This window comes from Zerene cesonia, chromosome 13 (genome assembly GCF_012273895.1).
Source record: "Zerene cesonia ecotype Mississippi chromosome 13, Zerene_cesonia_1.1, whole genome shotgun sequence".
In the NCBI taxonomy this organism is placed as follows: Eukaryota; Metazoa; Arthropoda; class Insecta; order Lepidoptera; family Pieridae; genus Zerene; species Zerene cesonia.
In genome coordinates, this window is record NC_052114.1 from 7,675,308 (window position 1) to 7,700,256 (window position 24,949).

At 32.8% G+C, this 24,949-nt stretch overlaps 2 protein-coding genes and 1 long non-coding RNA gene across 3 annotated transcripts in view; 2 read left to right on the plus strand and 1 right to left on the minus strand.

The window, feature by feature from the left end:
* The window catches only part of LOC119831323 (dedicator of cytokinesis protein 3), a 49,192-nt gene extending 32,005 nt beyond the window's left edge, over positions 1 to 17,187 (minus strand). The window contains exons 1-4 of the mRNA XM_038354626.1: positions 16,990 to 17,187; positions 15,691 to 15,774; positions 15,206 to 15,399; positions 14,465 to 14,613 (exon numbers count right to left, since the gene is read on the minus strand). Coding sequence (XP_038210554.1) covers positions 14,465 to 14,613; positions 15,206 to 15,399; positions 15,691 to 15,774; positions 16,990 to 17,026 — 464 coding nt within the window. The 5' untranslated portion in view covers positions 17,027 to 17,187. The remainder of the gene's footprint in view (positions 1 to 14,464; positions 14,614 to 15,205; positions 15,400 to 15,690; positions 15,775 to 16,989) is intronic.
* LOC119831477 (innexin inx3) lies at positions 704 to 13,474 on the plus strand. The gene is made up of 9 exons (XM_038354854.1): positions 704 to 944; positions 5,947 to 6,133; positions 10,017 to 10,213; positions 10,330 to 10,452; positions 10,932 to 11,027; positions 11,261 to 11,371; positions 11,559 to 11,695; positions 11,820 to 11,967; positions 12,085 to 13,474. Exons 2-9 carry the CDS (start codon positions 5,971 to 5,973, stop codon positions 12,268 to 12,270), a joined length of 1,161 nt encoding a protein of 386 aa, XP_038210782.1. The 5' UTR covers positions 704 to 944; positions 5,947 to 5,970; the 3' UTR covers positions 12,271 to 13,474.
* A 1,268-nt stretch (positions 17,188 to 18,455) lies between the features above and the next one.
* LOC119831140 lies at positions 18,456 to 19,941 on the plus strand. Its single transcript, XR_005287884.1, has 2 exons — positions 18,456 to 18,876; positions 19,403 to 19,941. It is a non-coding gene; the product is annotated as an uncharacterized LOC119831140 (long non-coding RNA).
* The last annotated feature ends 5,008 nt before the right edge of the window (positions 19,942 to 24,949 follow it).

Below are 24,949 nucleotides of genomic sequence, written 5' to 3' on the forward strand. Positions count from 1 at the left end.
TTTCTCGCGAGGCAGGTAGTTGCCCGCATGCCTAGCCAATGACAACGAGACCCACAGACCACATCTGACCTCATAATGAAACAACGTGCCCTGATCGATAATGATGCAAAACTTAAGATTAAAGTGAACAGCAAGTGCTCTCATAGTGCTCCGGCTTGGACGAATATCTTATATAAATAATTGAATACCTCATAAAAATGTATAAATCTGAATTGATTGTTCCAATTATCATGTAAAAAGCATTGGTATTCCTAATATTAGAACTATATAAATAATCTCACATAAAACGGCACTTACACCTTTTTTAATTACCTATATATAAACTTATGTTCTAATAGATCTTAATAAATACAACATAATCACGTTTAAGTCATGTAGACAGTAAGTAGTGATATTTCAACGATGACATAATACACATAACAAATAATGTGTTAATTAAAAGCCTCAAGCATTTTCACCGGCTAAAACCCGTAATCATAAGCGAGATAAAAAATTTGCTGAGAAACAAAGTACTGGAGAAAACGTAAGAAGTCACGAACCGAACTCGTTTCCCGATGGATTCTCGAATCTGACTACTGTGCATTTGCACGGGTTGATGTGAGAAAAGGACGGCTGGCAGTTAGCGTGTGTGGCAGGTGTGTGAAAGAGCGAGATAAAAATAGCTGCGCGTACGCCGCTAGCATCGTTCGGTAGTTAGACTCGCAGGAGGTCGATCGAGTGCGCTTTTCAGTTCCAGTTTGTGTTCCCGTCTCGCTAGCAGCTGGCGTGCGGCACGACCGCACTTGCCACTCGTTTTACTCAAAATTATTCAATCGCTCATTCTCATCACCCCGAATAGTGTGCCGTAAAATCTCATGTGCGCCAGCGTACGCGCAGATGTGTATATTGTGTTGTGATTAAGTTATCAAACGTTCGCGGCGAGAATTACAGTTACTTTTGAAAAGGTAAGTTATGCCACAAAAGCTCAGATGTATTGGGACGCGCTTAGCAGTTATCGACGACGACGACGTTGGAATGCAGTTTGACGGCATACGTTATAAGCATGTGCAGGAACAAAAGCCTTGTGCACAGTCATCGAGCCTCTTTTTTTCGTACCCGCTTTCACGAGCGAGCCGCTTGTTAAATGAGATGAACGAGGGTGACCGATTTCCAAGTTATGAATTAAAACTTGTTATTAGGTGCTAGAATTTAAATATTCTCACAGGTAGCGTCCCCGTCTTTTACCTGGCGACTAGGGACGCTTTGTGTAACACCCCGTATTTGACTAAAACACAAATCAATATAAATACAACACATACGTACTTATAAAAATAAGACCATGCCTAAATCGTGTTCAGAAATAGTAAATCTGCATAAATTACTAAATTAGCGTCGTTAGACATCATAACTTAATAAATTAATGTTTTTAATGGACAGTGAGGACGCAATAGATATATGCATTAATAGAATAGAGAGGTTTATCAAGATAACTACAAAACTTTTGTTAACGTTTTACCAACATAAAAAGAGATCGTAAACTAATGATTTGCAATCTGTCTGTAGTATCATGCAATGATCGATTGAGAAAGCTAACTATCCAAGTTTGAAAAGTATAACACAAGTAGGTAAGTATACTAGTTTTTACATTCCAAATAAGTTATCATAGTTTACACAAGATATCGACTGTTGATCGTTAAACGCAATCTTTAATAAAATATTATACGGCGGTCTTGTGACATTTGTGAAAAAATTATACGTGTGGCTGTTTTTCAATTTCTTTTATTAAATTTACTATGTTGCATTTTTCCCGTTATTTTGATACTATGGACAAATATTGCATAATAACACCAGATATATCATACCGCTTTTTTCTACTTTTTTTAAATTTCTCGTTTTAATTAAACGCAAGTCATACCATGCCTTACAAGACTCTTTAAATACTATACGGTATTCTTAGAAAAGCAAGAGGATATTAGAGGGTCAGATATTTAATAATCTACATATTATAGTAGATGTTAGATACTATATTTTTGTATAAATATATATACTATATTTTAATCGAATAATATTTATTAATGTTTCTGTCAATAAACGTAATGTGGTTACAAATACATTCTATACATAGCACCAGGTAATTAAAGGTTAACAAATTTTGGTGAATTCAAGTTTTAATTTAAACTTGAACACAATATATTATGCCATATACAAGAAAGCATTTTTAAATAGGTATCTATGCACTATTATGCACTTGTAACTTTGGAGAATCATATCAAAAAGTAAAAAAAAAATACGTAGAAGATAAATAAATATCTACAGCTAACTCAGCAAGTATACATTAAGGTAAGAATATTCAATTTAGCTGGATACAAATTATAAAGACAATTAAAACTTTTTGTGGCGCCTAGCTGCAGAACAATCAAAATTAATTCCTTTAAAATTGAATACCACGAAGCAAGCACACAACGCAAAATGAGATGATTATCTTAATAGGCACTTTCATGTGTTTTTATAGGTTGTTAAAGTCGAATCAAATCAAACGTAATCCGTTGGTAATACTGCATATCACACGATGTAAGGAGTTCGCAAGGAAAGGCAGTTTTTTGTTGTTGTGAGAAAGGTACACCATAGACCCATATACATAATACTCAATATATTAACATAGTCAGAAATACGGCTGTGAAAATTGTTGATAAACAATTTCAACCTGTAAAAGCCATAATATCATATCTCAACACAGCTATTCTGTCACGCTGTATGACCACCATTTGTATTTTGAATAAACACAACAAACTCCATTGCTGATGAGTAATTTGTAATTGTTTTTTTTACATTTTTTTATAGTAGGTAATTGATATAATTCCTCTTTAATAATGTTACATTTTCCTGTTATACAGTAGCGATTTCTAACAACGCGTATTTAAATTTATCAAATACTGTATAAGGAATTATCATCTCTGTTTTATAAAAGCTATTTAAAGGAATATATCTACAATCTCACAAATACTTGTTATTATTTACACGTAAATTTAATGTACCTATGGTTGAATAAAAGTGGTTTTAATAACATGTATGTTACTGTGTGGGATATTGTTTTTAGCTGATTTAAAACCGTATTTGTGTATTTAACATCATCACTTAGCAAAAAAGTATCTGTAGGTACTAGTGGCTTTAAAAATCTTTAAAATTAATCAAAATTACGACATAATATATCTACTGTTTACATAAGACGTCAGCGGTCGAGGTTACGTACAGTTCAATTTACAAGTTCAAATACTTAACTATCGAATTTGTAATTACAATAGATAAACATAGTAACTCATAAAATTATATAAACTACGACATACAAAAGCTGCAACCTCTTTGTGGATAATGATTCACTGAACTGAAACAATTGTGGGGTATAGCCGATAATTCTCATCGCGTATTCCGCACACGTGGTAGCAATTAAACTTGAACAAGTTTTACAATGCGCGTTTTGTTTGTGAAACGTATTTGTATGTTTGAACTCATTCAGTGATAATGACGTATTTTCGCATCACCCTGCCCTTTACGACAATTTACACAAACAATCCGAGTTATTAATTATACATGCCCGTGTTCTCAGGCCGTCGTATACTTTATAACAATCGATACAACCACGTGAGAACATCGTTATTTGTCGCAAACTTCCTGAGAGCGTTATTTAATATCAACATTGAATGTCATCCTGACATTGTAACGTAAATCCATGCCGTCTACCGTAACCGCAGTCCAGATACGATGTGTATTTCCGCAACACTTGATATTATCTCGATGACAAACCAAACGAATGAGCCAGGGACGCCGGATACGGTGACAAATACGTGTTTATCTATAAATGCACTTAGTAACTTTAAATCATTTTGACGCCTAATTTATTTGTGAGCAGTGAGTTGTATCGAATTCGTTTCTAAAGATTAAATAGTCAAACATGGTTAATATGAGAGTATTTCCTAAACAGCATTTTAATAAAGAACTAAAATTTGTGTTATTCTGTACAAGGAATGGTTTCGACGTATTCAATTCTCAGGCTTTAGAAAATTAACAACGTGGAACGGACAGCGGTCAATGAAAGTTAATTATGTATTATAGGTTTGGAATGAATGCGTTTGTAGGCACAAGTATCGCAATCGACATCACGTTCATTCTTATTAAACTCATTAATAAGTACACCATTTCATCATCTTTTGCATATTTACTCAATCGTTTTCTAACAGAGATTGAAGTATGACTTATAATTGCTTTTTGATTTAGACGTAATTGCTCGCGTTCAATGGATAAATAAATTGCTTTATTGAAAAAATACCGATGAGATTTCTCACGTCACCAAACAACAACGGCCATACCGGTCGTCGCGGGCGCATCATGCAATTAGAATCCATTGAGTTCAGACCAGTCGTCGCGTGCCATGCGACAACCCGACTGTTATTGCTTACATATTATGTTTCATTATGTTATATAAACCGACATTTAATATTTAAACTTCAGCACAATATTAAGTCACGCGCTGTCGCCATAAAAATGCAGGAGACGTCAAAAGCTAAACTCGGCGTATGCGCTTATCGTAAAAACTGGAATGTAGCTGTGCCCAGCTTATTTAAATATATGTTAGCGTTATGTAAACAAATCATAAACGAATTGAAGAGATAGTACGATAACTGATAATACAATTTAAGTTACAAAAAATAATATGACTAGGCTATTATTCTGACATAACTAGAAACGATATTTAAGGTAAAATCATGACAAAATTTCAAACAAAATACCAAGCTATTTTTTGAGCATAAATAATTTCGTGAATTCGTGATTGCGGCGAGTCGGTGAGCGACGTGCGAATCTGGTAAAGATTGTCGTCGTTAAACTGGTTTCCGCGTCAAATTCGCGTTGCCACGCGGTGCATCAGTCTGCCCTGAGAAGGCACCAGGGGGGGAGGGGACATGTAAGCGCAGGAGGCGATCAGCGGTCGACGACCCGCTTGCCCTGCGTCGGAGCACCATTCGACTTCACCGGCAACGGCCTATACTAACACTTAAACGTGGCCGCGTTAACAAATTTATGATCATAATTATGATAACGAGCTTCTTAATAAGCCCATTATACTTGTCAGCTCTATCTATAATATCTGTTAGCTCGTGTTGCACTGTAATTGTGAATAACATTTGATGTAGCCTAGGAACGCATTCAGTATAAATCCATTACACGTGTTGAAATTGTCCTTCATTGGTAAATTGAATATTAATTTTGCCCCTACATACGTAGGTACGTAATACATCTTGGACACACGACACCGCGTAGGAACAGGATCAAGAAGTATTCAAGGTTGGATCCATTTGATGAATTGGTACTAAAATTGTCGACGTCCATTCAGATAGACCTCTAACAATTGTGAAACAAATAGAATTTCAACGTCAATGTCTTAAATATATCAGAAATTTATCACCCAACGTGGAATTGGTTGAATCGTAAGTCACAAAAAATTGAGACTAGAAAGACATTGCGGCGTGGGCATGAGGTAGCCGAAACTTTAAATTGTGTGATGTCATTGATTGAACATACCTACCTACCTACTGTTTACTAGTAATGAATCTCCTAGTTAAATTATTATTAAGCTTATTTCATAGTAGAAATAATATGGATATTTATTTCTCCTATGAAATAATTTCCTTTTATAATTAATCCAAATAAGATTTCAAAATGTTCAAAATACGCCCTATGTGGATTTCGATTAAATAAAAGCAGTTAAATATACCGTTTTAACCCTAAATCAGTATGACCGGCGTGTGGCACTTGTCACGGCACCATTTTGGACGGCAGCTTATTTATAGATACACACTTGTAAGTCGTAATAGTTACCATTGTTTGGTTTCACACATTCGAGTCTACACCTCAATGGAAATAGATGCGATCGTTAAGCGCGCGAGATTCAAATGGTGTATTCCTTTGTTTCAGAAGTTGTAAGAAAATCAAATCAAGATGGCGATCTTCGGTATGGCGTCCGCGGTGGCGGGCTTCGTGAAAGTCCGCTACCTGATTGACAAAGCCGTCATTGACAACATGGTCTTCCGAATGCACTACAGAATCACCTCCGCCATAATGTTCCTGTGCTGTATACTTGTGACCGCAAATAATCTGATCGGTGAGTAACGAAATAACGTTAAAACAGCTGATCTAGCACAGATTACAATCTCAGTAACAACATATTCGCTATCTTTATGATCAATTTTACATAGCACTTGACCGGGTTAACGTTGTGCTTAAATGCATATTTACGATACATACAATTTGTGATAGATAAATAAAAAGGGCGATTTAGGTCGATGCATATAAAGCACCCGTATTGATGAGGTATTTCTTATAAGTGTGATAATCATTATTTATGTTCTAAATATATGTACGTGTTTTTAGCATAACACTATTGAGTATTATTTCCACTATTGACTAAATGGCTATAAATCACGAGAAAGTAAATCATAAAACGGAACAGAGAAAGTTAATTAGGAGAATTAAGAAACGCCTCCGCAAATTATCACTGCATCCTTTAAGCCAGACCTAATAACCTAGACGGAATAACAGTGTGTCTGGTACGATACGGTGAAAATGAGTCATTTTCAGTTTCCCGTTGAAGAAGTCATTCGCAAATTCGTAACAGTTACCCAAATTGACACGTCACGAGTGAATTGTTTGTACACACAAACATTGGGAGGTGTGTACTGTGTACGTGCCAAGTTTAAAGCCATTGAAACAAATCGGGGCAGTGAACTATTGCATTGATTCCGATTTGACCCGTCTTCGTCAATTGTTGTTCAATTTAGTTCAATTGAGATAAAGACGTAAATAATGTCATTGTGGTATTTCCCGTAGCCGTATTTAATAATTAGTTAATTATTTGTTAATCACCTGCAAAAAAAACGCAAAACACGTTTACAATGCGGTTGGATCATAATGAACTGGCTCTGGGTCACCGTTCAGAGGTATGATGACAGGATTTACAACATTTTTGCAGTTTTTGTTTGAGTAGACTAGAGTAATCTTAAACCTTGTTAGTTGATAATCTAGGTCAAGTACTAGAAGCTAGCGGATGAAATAATGACTTCAATTAATGTTAATTTTATAATAGGTACTCGTGTTTAGTGACCATCAACATTCTAATACTAAGTCGTTTTACGCTTTAAATATTTGGCTTATTGTTTCGTAAAATAAGAACACGTGATTGTATGTTCGAGAAAAAAAGTAATATAATACAAAGTCCAACACAGCTGTACATAAAATCATCGTCTAATATGATTATAAAGTAACAAAATACTTCCACGTAATTAGAAGCAGCTTATCTTTACCCACAAACGTGCCAGAACATTGGATACACGAATCCCACACACCTGCCTATGCAACAATTACATAATACAAGAAAGTATTGAATTGCAAGGTATAAAGTGCAACATATCAGCACGTAAAACGCTGGCGACGCAATTGGTGATGTCTAGCCATATTGTACACAGCACACATCTGCACACCAAGTGTAGGTAATCAAAACAATAACGATAACAATGGTTACCAAGCCGATGTTGTTAAGGCTTTCATAGCAAACTGAAAAATCATAACTGATTGCAATACATTGCGGTTTATGTTATGTTTATGGTTTTAGAACAAAAGTATATAAACCTTCTTATGTAAGTATGTATATTATATTGCTTTGAAAATATTAAATCGGTATGAGATAGTTATAGAGCTAGAGAGAGTAATGTTCTACTAAATAGGCCACCATCCGCCAGGGTGCAACATCTCATCCCCATGGGAATTTCCTTTAATTATGCGGGCGAAACCTGGCTAAGTTAGATATAAAGACAAATAGCAAAAAAGAAATATCCTTTATTATATATAATAGTAGAAATATTTTTCATTCGAATTACTGTTAATATATTTTGGCACTTCCTAAGATGATATAAGACGTATTTAATATCATGGTTGTCAAATTTCCATAAACTTCCATTGTATTCATACAGAACAATACTGTTTTCAAGCAATTTAATCCAATAAAAGAAACGATGTGGAAAAATACAGAAACATCAGTTCTTAGACATTCCAAAGTTTATAAATATTATTTTCATTAGAACAAAATATTTTGCCTTAGTTTCACTCGAGGCACACAGAGTGTAATAATTCAAAATTCTGGGTTAAATGACCGCTTTGTGAAATAATGTGTTGCAATCAGACAACACTACGTTAATATTTAAAAACCTTTTCAAACAAGGATTATCTTTTGAGCTGCCATAAAAACACTAAAGCGGGCCATAAAGTATCCTTCATTCTCTGTACTCGTATTGCCTTATAAATCTCAATACAGTTTTAACTCGAACTTTTTTGTTCTTTCATACTACACATTTATAAAGCTATGTATTAGTTTTACAACTTGCATCGACAGGTGCACATAACTGTAAACTTTATCGACTGAAGTTTACCGTGACCCAGTAAAAGACGTTCAACTTACAGCAACATAATCGTGCTAAATATACATATTGTTTTACATTGCTTTATATGATGATAAATACTTCTCAATTGCAATGAGTTTTTGTTTGTATATACATATGTATTTGTAACCAAAATAAATGACAGGTTGCTTGCTATGTGATAGTGAGTGTGAATATAACTTGTTTAGATTATAGGAAATCCAGCTTTTAATTCTCCCTTTTCTACTCTATACTACACTATTTTAAAAGAAATACTGTTTACATAAACAATGCCTCGATATAATTTGCACAACCATTAGTTATCGAGTTGCGATTTCACAGATTCCGTTCTCGTACTACAAGTATATCGAGCCTAATTAGATGATAAACGCTCTAACTATTCTAAGTGGTCGTTAGGGAGTAATTAGCAGCATATGACTGGAAGACACCCGACTCGAGTGTGGAGCAGCTTTTAATAGCATATTATATTTCCTATATTTCTTGGGTTACGACATTTATAGCTGTTAATTGGCGGACATGATATACATACTTGTTCGAATTACATAAGCCATCAATCATTTATCTTGATGATTATAAATGCTTATATAGATACAAATTATTACGACTGTCATAAAACGACTGAAAAAACATTGTTTATAAATATGTGAGAGTTAAGTCATAGCCCGGAATCGAAAATAGGTTACCATAACGAGGTCAAGACAAATGTATTAACTAAACGAATATGTCGCGAGCCGACGAATACTCTATTATTATTTTTTCTGTGAAAGTAATGCAAATTATAAACAATTTACAGCAAAGCCAAAACGTTATTGTTTATATCTCCCAAATTCAGTTTGTACGTCACGTCTTACTCTAATTTGATGTCAGTTTACTCGTTCAATGTCGACACAGCCTATATAATCACAAACCATACAATTGTAGCATGAATGAATGACATACAAGCCTATACAATTAATAGAACTTCAAAGTATCATGTTGTATATTATGTTGATGTTTAGATTTGTTTTTAAATTTGAATCAATAATGACAATAGTCCAAATATTAATAATGATGACCAAATCCCCAGTAAATTAGTATTCTTGGAAATTATTACGGCGGTAACCTTTCCTTATTTGCGGGTTGAGAACAATGGTGCAATACTTTCGAAAAACAACTCACAGAAACTCATAGATTTAACACATGGAATGAACAATAACTTATTATGAGAGCATAACAAATGAGGTGATAAAAGTCACGGTCGACAATTGTTAGACAGGTAGGGGAAGAATCGTAGTATCATTAGCGAACATTAGTTCGCATCCGCAACGTACGCGGATGCAATGTCGAGGCCACGAGGGAAATTAAACAAGTTCATTTCTCTTAAATGTTTTAATATTAACCCTAAAAAGTATTTATATGCCGCATGATTCACACTTTTCACAACCTTTTGCATACCTACTAAAGCGTATTTTACCGATGACTAATGTGACAACATAAAGCAAACGATACAAAGCTAAAAAGATATATCCAAGTTTCATTTAACCTGTTATTAAGAGAAACTTTTTATAATTACAGGTGATCCAATATCCTGTATCAATGACGGTGTCATACCAAATCACGTGATCAATACATACTGCTGGATTACATACACATTCACTCTGCCGAATACAGCATCGAAGGGCATTTCGCATCCCGGCCTTGGAAATGAATTTGGCGAAGAGAAAAGGATCCATTCATACTATCAATGGGTCCCGTTCATGCTTTTCTTCCAGGTAAGATATTAGTAATGAGCATTTTATGGATATTTGTTATAGCATATAGCATCTTCCGTATCTTTTTTATAAAGTACTTCAAAGTTTGTTCATATATTTTTTAATTCTACTTTCAGGGAGTATTGTTCTATCTCCCACATTGGATTTGGAAGAACTGGGAAGAGGGCAAAGTCCGTATGATCTCAGATGGTATGCGAGGCACCATGGCAACGATTGACGACAGTAGGACTAACCGTCAGGTAAACATACATTTTATATTAATAACTGTCCTTAAATGATTCAATATTTGTAAACACATATAATTATAGAAAAGATTTAACTGTAAGCAACGCTGTATTGTTGTTAAAACATACAAAAATAGTTATTACTCGCGAAGTTATGTAACAATTAGTTGCGACTTGTTTTTCTGATGCGATCAATACATACAATTTTACAACGACTTTACCAATAAAACTAATAGCTATAAGAACTTCATAAAAAGATATCGCAGGTATACAATGTCTTCGTTGTTCTCATTCATTTATATACGTATGTAAATGTAGTCTTTGATCGCACAGACACAGTAGCCTCATCAATTGGTACAATTGAGATAAGACTGTACTAATAAAACTCCATGTCCCTAATAATTGACCTCAGTATCGTCATCGCGTGCGTTATCGCGTCTTGAAAATATTTCATACTTAATGCAATATACGATTGTTTTTTTTTTCTCTTTCAGAGTCGACTAGTTCAATATCTCATAGACACCCTTCACATGCACAACACCTACTCTTTTGGTTACTTCTTTTGCGAAGTTTTAAATTTCGTTAATGCTGTAAGTATTTTTTAATTTTTATAATTCTGCCTGGCATGGGTTGCTTGGAAGAAATTGCTATTGAGCAATAAAGCCGACTTTACACGTTATATCCTATTTTTTTTTTCCTTATTTTAATGTTTCATGTGTGCCTTTAAGAATATTTCATTTAAGTATTGAAATAGTAACGATTAGATTAATCATATATGCGCCCTAATTATTATATGTTGTATATTCTAATTACTATGTTTTAGGTCGGGAATATATTTTTCTTGGACACGTTCCTTGGTGGCGCTTTCTTGACCTATGGTACGGATGTGGTGAAGTTCTCAAATATGAACCAAGAAGACAGAACCGACCCTATGGTAAGTTTTCAATACTATCTCCCGCATATAATTTCATAAATAAAATAAATTTGATATTTATTATATTCAAGACCAATAATTTTCACATTTACTGTGATAATTATAAGTCTTGAATCCTAATTATAAAAATATTATGATGGTATTAAAGTTAAAATGATATTTTCTAATATGCAACACTCATTTACAGATTGAAGTATTCCCAAGAGTCACCAAATGTACATTCCACAAATTCGGAGCTTCTGGAACAATCCAGAAACACGACTCGCTTTGCGTTCTTGCCCTCAATATTCTGAATGAGAAGATATTCATTTTCCTTTGGTTCTGGTAAGTAACGCAAAAACGACTTCTTAATTGAACTGATACGGTGTTTATCAACGTTATTGAAACAAAAAGACCAAAAGAAATTGTTTTATATGAGAAACTCAATTTAGAATTTGTTAAATTTCAGGTTGATCATCCTCTCAGTCGTATCTGGTCTGGCGCTAGTTTACTCAGCTGCTGTCATACTTCTACCTAGCACTCGCGAAACAATTCTCAAGAGACGCTTCCGATTTGGTACACCTAACGGTGTCGAAGCACTGGTTAGAAAGACACAGGTATGCATTATTCAATTCGCGTATTGTAAACAATCAGCAATTACAATAGTCACTTCATGTAATCATGTGGAACAGCTCTAAATGTGTTATGATTAAAATTTCACGATGTTTTTTTAGGTTGGCGACTTCCTTCTCCTGCATCTATTGGGACAAAACATGTCGCTTCGTGTGTTTGGTGAAGTGTTAGACGAATTAGCGAGGAAATTACACTTCGGTTCGAACCCACCGTCTGCTCCTTCTACCATCGAAATGGCGCCCATTTACCCCGATATTGACAAGTTCTCCAAGGAAACAGAGACGTAAGAATTCTGGTGGAAGAACAATACACCTTTGTACTGATATCTGTTTAATCCAAAGGCTCAAATACGTTCCCTGAGATCACTGCAAAACTAAAGCTTCTTGAGATTCGAATTTGAGTTTTTGGAGCTACTGTTCCTACTTGTTGTATTGTTCTATTATTCGTGCGAGTTGCTCGAGAGGGAAAAATGTAAATTGATATTTCCATTGTGTACGTATAGCGAACTCATGACATTCCTATTTTAATGTAGACAATGTTTTTAACGAAGCCACATATTGCCTTTAATGCGGACAATTGTAATAAAAGTGTGAATGAGAGAATATTTTTATATAGAAACATGTATAACTTTTGTGATTTCGAAAATATGTAGTTGCTTTACGATTGTTCAAAATCTAAACATATCAGGGTAATATAATATTTTGTACTATTGATTGGTGAACTTAAATAGTAATTTTAGTGTTATGGTAAAAAAAGACAATTGTCATTATATTAAAAAGCAGTCTGGTTTTGAGACTGTTTCAATATTCAAAGGCTGTCAAAATTCCATTTGTTGTTATGAATTTAAAACTATCAAAACTCGTCCGCATGCTATTAGATTATGTTATTGAAAGACGCGATAAATTCCTGCAACTTTCAATCCTCAAACGACACTATAATAATCTGCGCGCAAATTAGCATTATATTAACTGTTTTACTTTAAAATCAGATCTTTTAGTTATATTAATTTCAACTAATGTATAAATCAATGTATACTGAACTATATTGTAGGCTATTGCATGCTTATTATTACTGTTAATGAACAGAAAAGACAGTTAAGTCAATGTTCGAGTACAAAGTAGTGTTGTGTACAGACACTTTGACTAGCCTTATTGGGTATTTCTGAAGATTTATATAATTTTGATGATATTAGGATAAGTAGTGAGCATATTGGTGCAAGTTGCAGTGTCAAATGATATTTTTATACTCGCGTTATTTACTCCCAACGTTGTGCCATTATAGAAAGATTTTTTGGCGTAAAAATTTTATAACCAGAAGTGCATTTTACTAGGAGAACATCTACGGAATGCCCTACTCATTTAGGACCAATTTATTGTATGCCTTTTTGTATTTAGTGTAAGACTTTTCAGTCAATTTAGCCATATACATAATTATAAGATTTATATGTTAAGTGACTTCCAAGAATCTCGACAAATGTTTCTTCCATATGAATAAAGTTAGCATAATAAGTTCCCAGTATAATACTGTTATCATAGAACTATTTCGATATTTGGTTATATGCGATAGTATGATGTGTGTAATCGTATTTTTTGTTTATAATTTGACGAGCTATATCTCTCTAAATCATTCCTACTATAGCTTATAGTGCTAGGAAGACTGTTCTTGTGAATTTTTATTTTACGGTATTCAATGTAATTTTGGTTATATTTTCATTTAAATAAAGTATTAAAATTTCGGATTGGGTGTTTCATTTTAGTTTCATCCATGCTACATGTAATCAGTTGATAACATTGAAATAATTTCAATAGGTATATAGATTATTTATGAAGAAATCCTTTTTTATAATGCATGTTAACTTTATCATCTATTGTCCCAATCTCTAGACCAAAACAATCTAAAAACATATTTATCTATCCAAATTAAAGCTAATCTATTGAAAGCTGAAGAGTTTGTTTAAATGCGCTTATCTCAGTAACTACTGGACTGATTTCTTGAATTCTCTCAACATAGGATATATTTGTGATCCTTGAGTGCGAAGTCAGGGTGCAAACCAATAGTGTACAATAAATTTATAACTCCTTACAATTAATTACACACTCACAACATAATGAAGCAATGAACCCAGAAGAACCATCAAACCTTATTTACTGTCAAATCTTTAGAATTTGAATGGATCTAATGTACTCACTAATGGCCAGTTTCACCACTACTAGATATGTTATGTTTACCTTATCCATCAAATTACGTATGATAATATCTAAATTGTTGGATGTGCTATCAGTGCCCTTATGAGTGGTGAAAATAGCCCTTAATATTCTTAAGTTAATTCACTATTTACTAATATATTCCTTCCATTTCCACTTTATATTAAATTTGAATATCAAATCCTTATTAAAACATTTAAACAACAACACACAGTATAAAAGGATTTCCCAATCGCCAAATTTATCTTTCAAATCAAAGTCAAAACTAAGTACTTACCGATTACCCCAGTCGAGTTTGGCGACAAGTTTCAAACGTAGAGCCCTCGTTTGGTCCTGCGTTAGTGTGCCGGTGAGCAAAGCGCGCCGGCCACTCAGGAGTTCGCGCATCACCTTAGCGACTGCACTGAACCGGTAGGTTTCGCGCTCCTGAAAGATGTACTTGATTGTAGTTCATCCCGTATTCAGTAGATGGCGTTGAAATAAATATTAAATGGACAGTCGTTGTGGAATGTGGTACTAGTAGATGCTAATATAATATAATATAATATAATAAGAAAGAGGTATATACTTATAACATTATTAATTTAATTACCAAAAGGCTTGAACTAATTATGGTAAAATTTAATCACATTGAGAGCAATGTTTTATAAGAAACAAAGCAAAAATACCAATGACAAAACATCCATAAAAAAATAGATTCAACTCCATAAATAACAATATTTGCTAATGTAATAAGTTATAATAAGAATTGCTGTTTAAACTGTAATTAATACAAATATGCAGTTTACTATCAAAGCAGCTGAGTAAGTACAAAAGAATTTTTGCCCATTAGTAAAACAATGAATCTAATTATAATTTTAAGTATCTTAAGTCATTTTATCTTAGACAGTACCATTGTTATTTGACTCAGAATTTCCATCAAACTCATATCCAAAAACACATATATTAGGTATTTTAAATATGACTGAATTGTGTTTAACAAGTAAGATATTTCAATTTGAAATAAAACAACATGTACCACATATAGTTTCTTCCATAAGCGAGCCCATTCCCTCAGCACACAGGCTATTTCCCGCACCAGTGGGTCGTCTTTCAATTCTGCGATCGCAGATAAACCACTCCCCTTGATAGTACAAGGTCGTATTGTCACTACAGATGCGGGAAAAATGCCCCAAGCAGATCTGTTTTTCGTGCTAAATCCCCTGTACCAACCTAAAACACAGATATTTATATGTATATATTATATAGTAGGTATTTGTGTAATGTATATTTGGTTATAATTTTTACTTTACTGTAGATGTTGAAAAACAAATTCATGTAACAGTACATCATTTGACCAATAAAATATTCAATGCATTTAGAATCTCTAAACTAAAGGTGAATTACAACTAATCAATGTTGAAATAAATTATTTATATATATAAGGAACAGATATAAGAAGCAACATCGTAGTATGAATATTATAAACACAATTGAGTCTGAAAGAAAAACTTCAAGACTCACCTCCATTTTCTTCCAAGATCTGAATGGTTTCTCCAATCTCTAAAGGTAAACCTGATCGTACATCTCCCTTCCAATTATACACAGCTGGAAATTTAAAAAAAATGCTAAAGGTACTCTGAAATATTATAATTTAGTGAACCACTAAAATTTCAGTTGGTGTGAAAATTATTCATTTATTTTTGTAAATTTATATTTGAAATTTATGAAGTGTAAACCCTTTGAATTAATAAAATAAAATAAAACTAAAGGAAGAGTTTATTAATATGTGGGATTTAACGGAAACCAAACAAATTGTGCTTGTTTTATGTTACATGGTTATATTGTTGTAAAGGATAACAAGAAACAGAATTCACAAAAAATTATTTGATACTATTTATTATTATTTGATACAAATAGAACTATTATAGCTTACTCGAAAAATTTATTTAAAGTTGGTATGGATGTTAATCTAAATTAATATCAATTGAATTACCGAATTAACAGCATTCTTTTTTTGAAGTTAGAAAGGAAATAGGAAGCTATCCTTCTTGTCTATGGGTGAAAAACCTTGTTGAATAGATACTTTGACAAATAAGTATTAAATTAAATTTTTCCTGTTTTACTTTCATTCATTGGTATGCCAATAAGATAATGGATAGTTAGGAACCTGTTATTGTGTTTTTTAGTGTCCATTAGACTCAATTTTGACCCATTCTAATCTCAAGATTTAATTAAAACTTTGTACACTAATGAAGTATTGGTGATAATACAATAATTTCCATAGTGTATCTTATTATCCAGAAGTAAATAATGTCCTTGCATATCTGCATATCCTCTGTATTACAGCAAGTGACTCAATTTAGTTGATTCTTTCATTAATAAATATTTTTATTTTTTAAACAATATTGACTAATTATATAATCAGGTGCAAATCACAATACACTCTATTATTTAATAGTAACAAATCTTGTCATTGTTAGTAATTATTTAGATCTTTATGGATATATGGACTAAATTATTATATTTTTATTACATCAAATTTCTTACTTCTAATCTCTTAATTTAAATCCCTAGATGACGATTACATGATTTTAAACGAGTAAAAAAAATATAACACCAGTTCTATATTATTTTCAAGTGGAAGTATTATTTATGAACATGGGCCCAGCAGAAATTATGAAGAATAATATGAGAAAGAACTCGGAAGTTCTTACGTGGGTTTATTTTCGGAAGCAATTTGTTTTATATTCATATCAAGTCCTAACATTTCCTGTAATTGTGCAGGATGTAATACTGATTAAGACAAAACGTCAAACTCACCGACTGCGAGTTTAGGAGTTTTCAATGGAATCCACATTTTTACACTTAATTCCACACCACAAAATACACAGTAAATAAATTAAGGATTCATTTTTTAGCTATATAATCAACATGTTCCATTGTCTTTTTGTTCAATCGGGATATTAAAAAAACTTCGCTCTGAAGGCTAAAGAAATATCGCCTCGACCCTTGTCTTGTGTTGATTAATAATAGTGATGTTTTGTTGATATTTGGTATCGATTTCAGGTTTACGTTAAAAAATCGGTTATAAGTCATTTATTATAATAAAGGAACTAATAATTATTAGTCATTTTATATGTATGTATTGAAGTTGATATTTAAATTTATGTATATGAAATGTTTTCATACATGTACCATTACCACTAAATATTAGTTCTCATGAGAAAACTAAATACAAAAAAAATAAGTAATTCTCGATATAATAACTAAAACAAATTAGAAATATGTATTCAGTTCTTTTTCGTTTTATTATATATTATATATTTATTCTGTTTATTTGTTTTCATCTTTAACATAGACTTTAATTTCAATGTTTTTTACTATTTTCAGCACTTGTAATAGGAAAAAAAATTCTAAATTATATGCAGACTAATCGGGATCACTAAGTATTAATTTGAATTAGCAACGTTAAAGTCCTTACAATAGATATAATAAGAATATTTCTTCAAGTAATGAAATCAACGCATCGATAACCGGCAAGTGGGCCTAAAAAAAATACTAAAAAAATATTATACTGGTAAAATGATTGTATTGAACGATAAAAACCTTCTAATCATTTTCTGTTTCATATTTTGTCACAGCTGAGGGCTATGTAGTGCTTGCTGTACAATACACTTTGAATAATGCAGATATTTTTGCTGCGTTTCTTTCTTTTTCTGCAAATCTAATGTGCACGTCCAATATGAGAATACCATTTCATGTCCAAGTCTAATGACATCCCTTAGATTCTTTAGATTTGAATGTGGGAGTAGAGCATATGTTTCGGCATGAGTTGGGACAGCTCGTATGGGGGAAGTATAAACTTTATGCGACCGGAAATAAGATGATATAATTCAAATTTATGCGTTTTTTTTAATTTTTGTTGAAATAGTTAATATCAACAAAGTAAGTACCATCGGTGGCCCGCGTGACATTCCGGCTCTGCCCATATATAAAGATTCCTGATTTTCCCGAGGGAGCATTAAATTTGGAAAAAAATCAGCTCAAACCCTGTCTGCATGCCAAATTTCATCAAAATTCATTCAGTAGTATCGGCGTGATTGACGGACAAACATCCAAACAAACAAACTTTCAAATTTATAATAATTATTAATAAATATTTCTATTAAACCAAAATTTTATTAATATAGAACAAAATTATATAACCGGTTTTCCGCCAACACGCTCTTAGAAAGTTGTTGCATCTGTGAAATTATTTGACACTTGACACATTACATATATATTTATAATTGTAATAACTTGTATTTTGCATGAACGTTTGAATTTGATTTAGGTGCATTTCACAATAATTTCTATCAAGAAAAGCTAAATGTGAATAAATTCAAGCGTAGTTTAAGTGTAATATAAACTTTGCTACTAGGAATAGACGTTATCGTAAGCCAAAAGTGCAGTTTTAACGTTAACCACCCAGTAAATAATATTTTTTGTCGATAGATCTTTGGCCCTTACCTAGGATTTAATTGTTTATCTTGTAAAATGTCGGACAACTTTATACCCCTAAATCAAAGTACACCTGTACACGACAGATGGAACAATAGAAATCAAAATCACAGTGGCTATCAAAACGGATGGCAACAAAATAGCAATAGGAATCGAAACCGCCAAAAGTGGGGAAACAATAATTCAAGAAGAAATAGCAGTTTTGGAGTAAGTTGGTCATAAATATTTGTCAATAAGTAATTTATAGTGGAATTTTAGAAGTATTTGGCATGATATAGTCCAGCTCGCTTGGAATGATACCAAACAGAAGATGGTATCAAATAGTAGCATACAATTGCCATGGTTTTCCTCTTGCTCTAACATACTAGAAAAAGTAACCTAGTAAATTGAAGCTAGATTCAAGATGTTGCTATTATTATTCAAAATATATTAACACAATGAATTAAGAACTTCAAATTAAAAGTTCTCATCAAAAATTCTAAATTTGATGTCTATGATAATCATAAACATCTTTGCTTACTTTGCCTGCTACGGTTAGGCAAGAAACGCAGGTTCGAATCCTGCCTTGTGATCAAATTTTTTCCATTCTTTCAAAATTTCTCATTTATAAAGCATTTCAATGCTATAAAACTAAAAATTAAATCTTTGCTTACATTTTTATGTTTTCTGTTTCTTGTTTACTCATTGAACATGTGTCATATCAAAATATATCAACTCAATATAATTTTTTCAGAGTGAAAGCAATAGCAGTTATGGCAGAGATAACAGAAGCAATATTGATGCTTATCTACATCCCTCTATGTTGCAAGACCCGTGGGCACATCTAAGAAAAAATGAATAGATAATAATAAATTAGTTGTTAATCATTTGAAAGATAAGTAGTTAAATTAATTCTATCAACAGCTTTTGTTGTTTATGAAATTGCAGTTGAATGGAGTAGCAGTTTGTTGTCTATGAAATTCTAACTTTGATAAACTATTGAGTGTATAGAAATAGAAAATCCACATTAACATTTCCTATTTGCTATTCAAAATCTTACCATAGTTATTACTTATTAATTCTCACAAAATTCTTGGTGATTTCATCAGATTTAATCATTAATCTACTGTTATATGTAGTTGTAATACCTAAATTAGCTATTATTAAAAATGGGTTACTGTCATACCATGTAAATAATGATAAATGCTTAATTTATGTATCATTGTAGTTTAAGAGGATTCACCCCTGTTAAGTGGTGGAGTGATGGTGTGTAAGTCGTACAATAAAATTTTTTGTTAACATGTATGTAGTTTTTATATTACTCAGGAACACTGTAGTTTTCTACTTATTTAACTCTTCATTTTTTAGATTAGTAGACAGTAGTGTACATGTAAACATACTCTTCATTTTTTATTAAGTGGCAACTCTCGATTCCACTGAGGATGGATTCTGCCAGTGTCACGTTTGTACAGATAATCAGAGGATTTTATTGTCGTGTTATTAGGAGCTTGTATTAAACATACTCTAAAGCAGTTCACAGTTCAGTCCAATTTAATTTTTATAACTTCACCCCATATTAAAATAATATATTTCCAACCTTGAACCCGCCACCAAAAATATATTGTTATTTACAAATTATATAGGGTTTTTCAAATGCCATTTAGCCATTGTGTCTTCCTCAAGCAACCAAAATCACTCACGCCATCTGGTTAAAAACATCATGCACTTGTGTATGTATGCCAAATTATCATACCAAAATATACAAACCAAGAGCATGTACAAATATTAAAGTTTTATGATCAAAATAAATATTCAATGAAACGAACATGTTGTGTCCATTTCACGATAGACGTCGTGAGGATCCGAAACAAAAACCCAAAAGTTAGACTTTACATCTAGTTTTTTGTCTTTTAATTAAACTAATGTATTTGTACTAAGCCTTTTGGTACTGGATCTCTATACTAAGTGCTTCACGGGTGTAGTCAGCTTAGTCATAAGCGAACCTCAAATCACTGATATAAGAAACCAATAATTAAATTCAACCAATTGAACTGCCACATATACTAGTCATAGACCAACTGTGCAGAAGATAATGTATCAAGTTCAGACGGCATAGATATAGTATATGCTGTATCTATTTGCCCCTAAAATTTTGTTTATTAAAAGGTACAATTTATATCAATATTTAGTACTTTTCCCCACTATAACTCAAAGTATGATAGCCGAAAACCAAGATGTGTTTATTTGCTCGTTTTTTATAAATAGGAATATAAAAAAAAAAATAAGTATCAAACATAGATGTTAAAAAGTAATATGAATCTGTACCAATACTTTCGGCGTGTTATGCGTTTACGATACACACGGACGGATATTTAATGTGGCGGTCAAGCATGTTTCAGTACGATTTGGGCCGATTCGCACCGAGGAAGGTACCACACCGCTACAGAAGATCGGCGTATAATTTTCTTGTATAACCTACTACATACTCATTTGACGCTGATTCTTCACAAACTTCACGACCTCACATGTAAAAAACTACTATGCATATTAAAATAATGTATTCGACAATGGTTCCCCCGTACACACAAAAAGTTACCGGTTAAGACTACGACAAGAAATTGTGTTTCGTAATTTTTGGAGGACCACAAAACAGTAATTAGCGATTATTCAAAATAAGTAGAATATAAAGTTATTGGTTCAATTATTTTCTAATAACATATAATAGGTTTAGGTGTAGCGTATGCCTACTTACGTGACTTGTTGAATTACCTACTACCTATCTATCCATTAGGTAAATAATACTAATGTACGCTTGTCGAGCTTGGCTTTTATAATAATAGTGCTCTAAATTTTATTGGACAACATTAATATTTCTATAACCCATTTTCGGTATCATTAAAAACCCAATCTACTTGTCAATCAAGATACGAAATGACATTCGAATTGGTCAATTAAAGGGGTGGTGACGTTCTGCTCAGCCAAAGCATTATGTTACCAAACACCATGAAATAGAGTTTATTTCTAGTTATATTTTCTTATAGTTCTTGTTTTCCTAGTTCGTAATAAAATATACCACAAAATAATTTGTTTTGAAATTTCAGTAATTAGTAAAGAGTCGGCAAAGTATATCTTTGCCCCTCAGTAAATACCAGAGAATTCCTTAACAATATTAAGAATCATCAATGAATTTAATTATATTTTTTATGACTAGATCGTAATAAATATACTTAAGTCTTTTATAAATTCGGGTGTTTAATTTTTTACTGAAGTTTAGATGGCTCACATATTCAAACTTTACAAATATTCTAAATCACACTGCCACAATTCTTGTATGAAAATTATTTCATATCTCAGTACATACTATCATTATTGTACTTAGACTATGTGTAGTCTGTAGCAAAGATATAGATCTTGAGAAGAACGAGGGAAATATCAATTATCTTGAGATTTCACTCATTCGTTGAAAATTAGCTATCATTACCGTATCGTCAGTTTCTCACAGCTGAAGAAGTAGAAATAAAAATACAGTCTACGAAATTACCCTAATCAATTCTGCGGAAGGACCCCACGCTATTTCGAAATTAAGAACTCGAGCCCAGGGGTTATTTGGTTTTACCTTCAAGAAAATACCTGCTTTTATAAATTACAGTAAAAATGCTGACGAGCCATATTATGAATGTAGAACCTCTACACCAATCACAATTTCAATAGGTATAAAGGTTTATTTGATCTCAAATGACCCTTATAATATGTTTGTATTGTCTAGAACTCTTTGGTCCAGATAAACGACATTGAAATATTATAGATAAGTACGTATGTACCTAATACCTATGTCTACTAACTCTACAGTTGTGAGTTAGTTAGTAACAGGTGTGAGTTAAATAGTTATAAGGCAAGTTTTTGTGAACTAATCTTTTCTGAATGATGCCTACCGTATGAAACATAGTATTCAACAGTAGATTATCCAATAAAAAATCGCAATAAACAGGCAAATAATACCGCGTAATACTCTTGTCATACTAACAATAAATTGTGAATTCAAAATAAAACTTTAAGTAATAGGACAAAATATAATTAGTGTTACTCTTTCTACATAAAATTAAAAATGATTCAATGTTAAATAGTATATATGATAAGCTTCTATTAAAGAAGCAACTGAATTTATTAAGGTACGCGCCGTTTCATTGACATAGGTACAAATGCAAAACAAAAAATTAGACTCACAAACGTGATCAAAGTTGGTCCGAAGGAAACTTTGTCAACGTGTGTATTAGGCACGGAATTCCTATAAGCGATACATATAGACTTAAAACTCTGCTTATTTAATAGCCGGCAACTGAGCTGGTAGATCGCTAACCCAACATAGAAGCATGCTACTATTTCACACTGATCTTCTGTGGAGGTGACATACCTTCCCCGGTACGAGATGGCCAAATTTGTACTAAAGCGTCTCCCACGCCTCCAACACTCCGTGCCGAAGGCCCGTATCCACTTCCTTATCCTTCCCAGTCCTTTTCCTTATACCGGTCATCAAACCTTTTTTTATCCTACATCTGTTAAAATCGGCAATCCATTTGACGCGTATGTTTGTATTAAATAGGCTCCGGAACCTTTTATATGTGGGAGTCTAGCACGCTTCGGCATGAATTGGGCCAGCTCGCTTCGGGGAAGTACCGCATATCCACAGAAACCAACGTGAAATAGTAGCATGCTTTAGTGTTTCGTACGGCTAGAAGCCCGTTTCCTTTTCCTCACCATTCCTTCTTACAGTCCTCAATCCTTTCCTTACTTTTTTCTACTTAAAAGCGGGCAGCGCATTCGCATGACCTCCTCTACCTCTATTAGGCGACCACCAGCTCACATGACCGCTTATGGCGTAAAAAAAAAAACTTCTGGAACGATTTGAAAAACCTTATACCCATAGAAAGGTAGTCTCTTAATATCTTTGTTTTTTGTTTTAACACCAGATCAACCCGGACGGAGCTGAGATGAGGGGCTAATTAAAAAAATATATTACAAAAATAAAATCGTGTTTTGTTTCCCCACAAAAACGGCTGAACGGTGGTTTATTGGAGTTTTAGGAATATAATACTTAGATTAAGATTATAAATTTAGAAAATATGAAAATAAAAGAAAAAAAAATTATACCTGGACGAAGCCGGGGCGAGGACGTAGTACCTTATAATTAATAAAGTTGAATTGAGGTTTAACAATACCAAAAACCACAAAGAACTGCCAAAAGTAATTTTTTAGTTGATTAAATAATCGATAATTGCTCATTATTTAAATATTGATAACACAATGTTATATGGAAATACACGATTTTTTGGTACCTACTCAATTTCAAATATTCCCGAAAATCATGAAAATGCTAATACAGTAATAAAAAAAGTAAATAATTAATTTAGTACATAAAATTAAGCCTTCTGAAAACATTATGACTACCTTTTTATAATAACTATTCAATTTATTAATAATAAATAAATGTATCTGACACATTTCTTCTTGTGAAATGCAATTTCAGATATTTGAATAATAATCACTATCATTTATAAAATAATTACTAACAACAACATTAATATTGAAATAATGGTTACACAGGCATTAATAAATAATGAAGTAGTTACTACATATTATTGAGCGTTAGTTTCTGTAACAAACCGTAAATGTCAACTACACTGATACTATATTGATTTCATTGAATCTATAACTATTTATAGAAAGTATAAGCAACACACAAAATGAATAAAAAATTTGAATACGAATGGTGTATGGTAATCATAGTTGAAGCTCGTGCAGAAAAGATCATTGAAATTCAATTAATTTCAGTGGCGAGTGGACGGTCGAGCGAAAGTTCGTTTTGGAGCTCCGCGACCCTCCCGCATGCGGTTTTGTTCACTCTTTGTGCGCTCTATTGATGAAAAACCCACCGTAGCTACCTCGTTATCAAACCGACATGTTTGACATTTGACTTTTTATTTTTTAATCTGCTAGGGACGAAAGTTCCATTCTTTTCACAGTTGTTTGAATAAGCCGTGCCGCTCGTGTGAGTGTTTATGAATCGTTGTTGCAATTTCGTGAGTATTTTTGTGTTAATACGAGTAAATAGACTAAATTGTATCATGCTTCTGTTTTGTCTTGTGCTACAAAGAGATTTTATGCTTTATTTAGGCAAGTCTGTGAGATGTTATTGGTTAGATCAATAATAATACCCGCTTAGCACTCCATTTTAATACGTTTGTCTCGCACCGTCGGGGCTGCCTATATTTAAAACTAGTCCGATTTGGGGTCAGTGTGACTG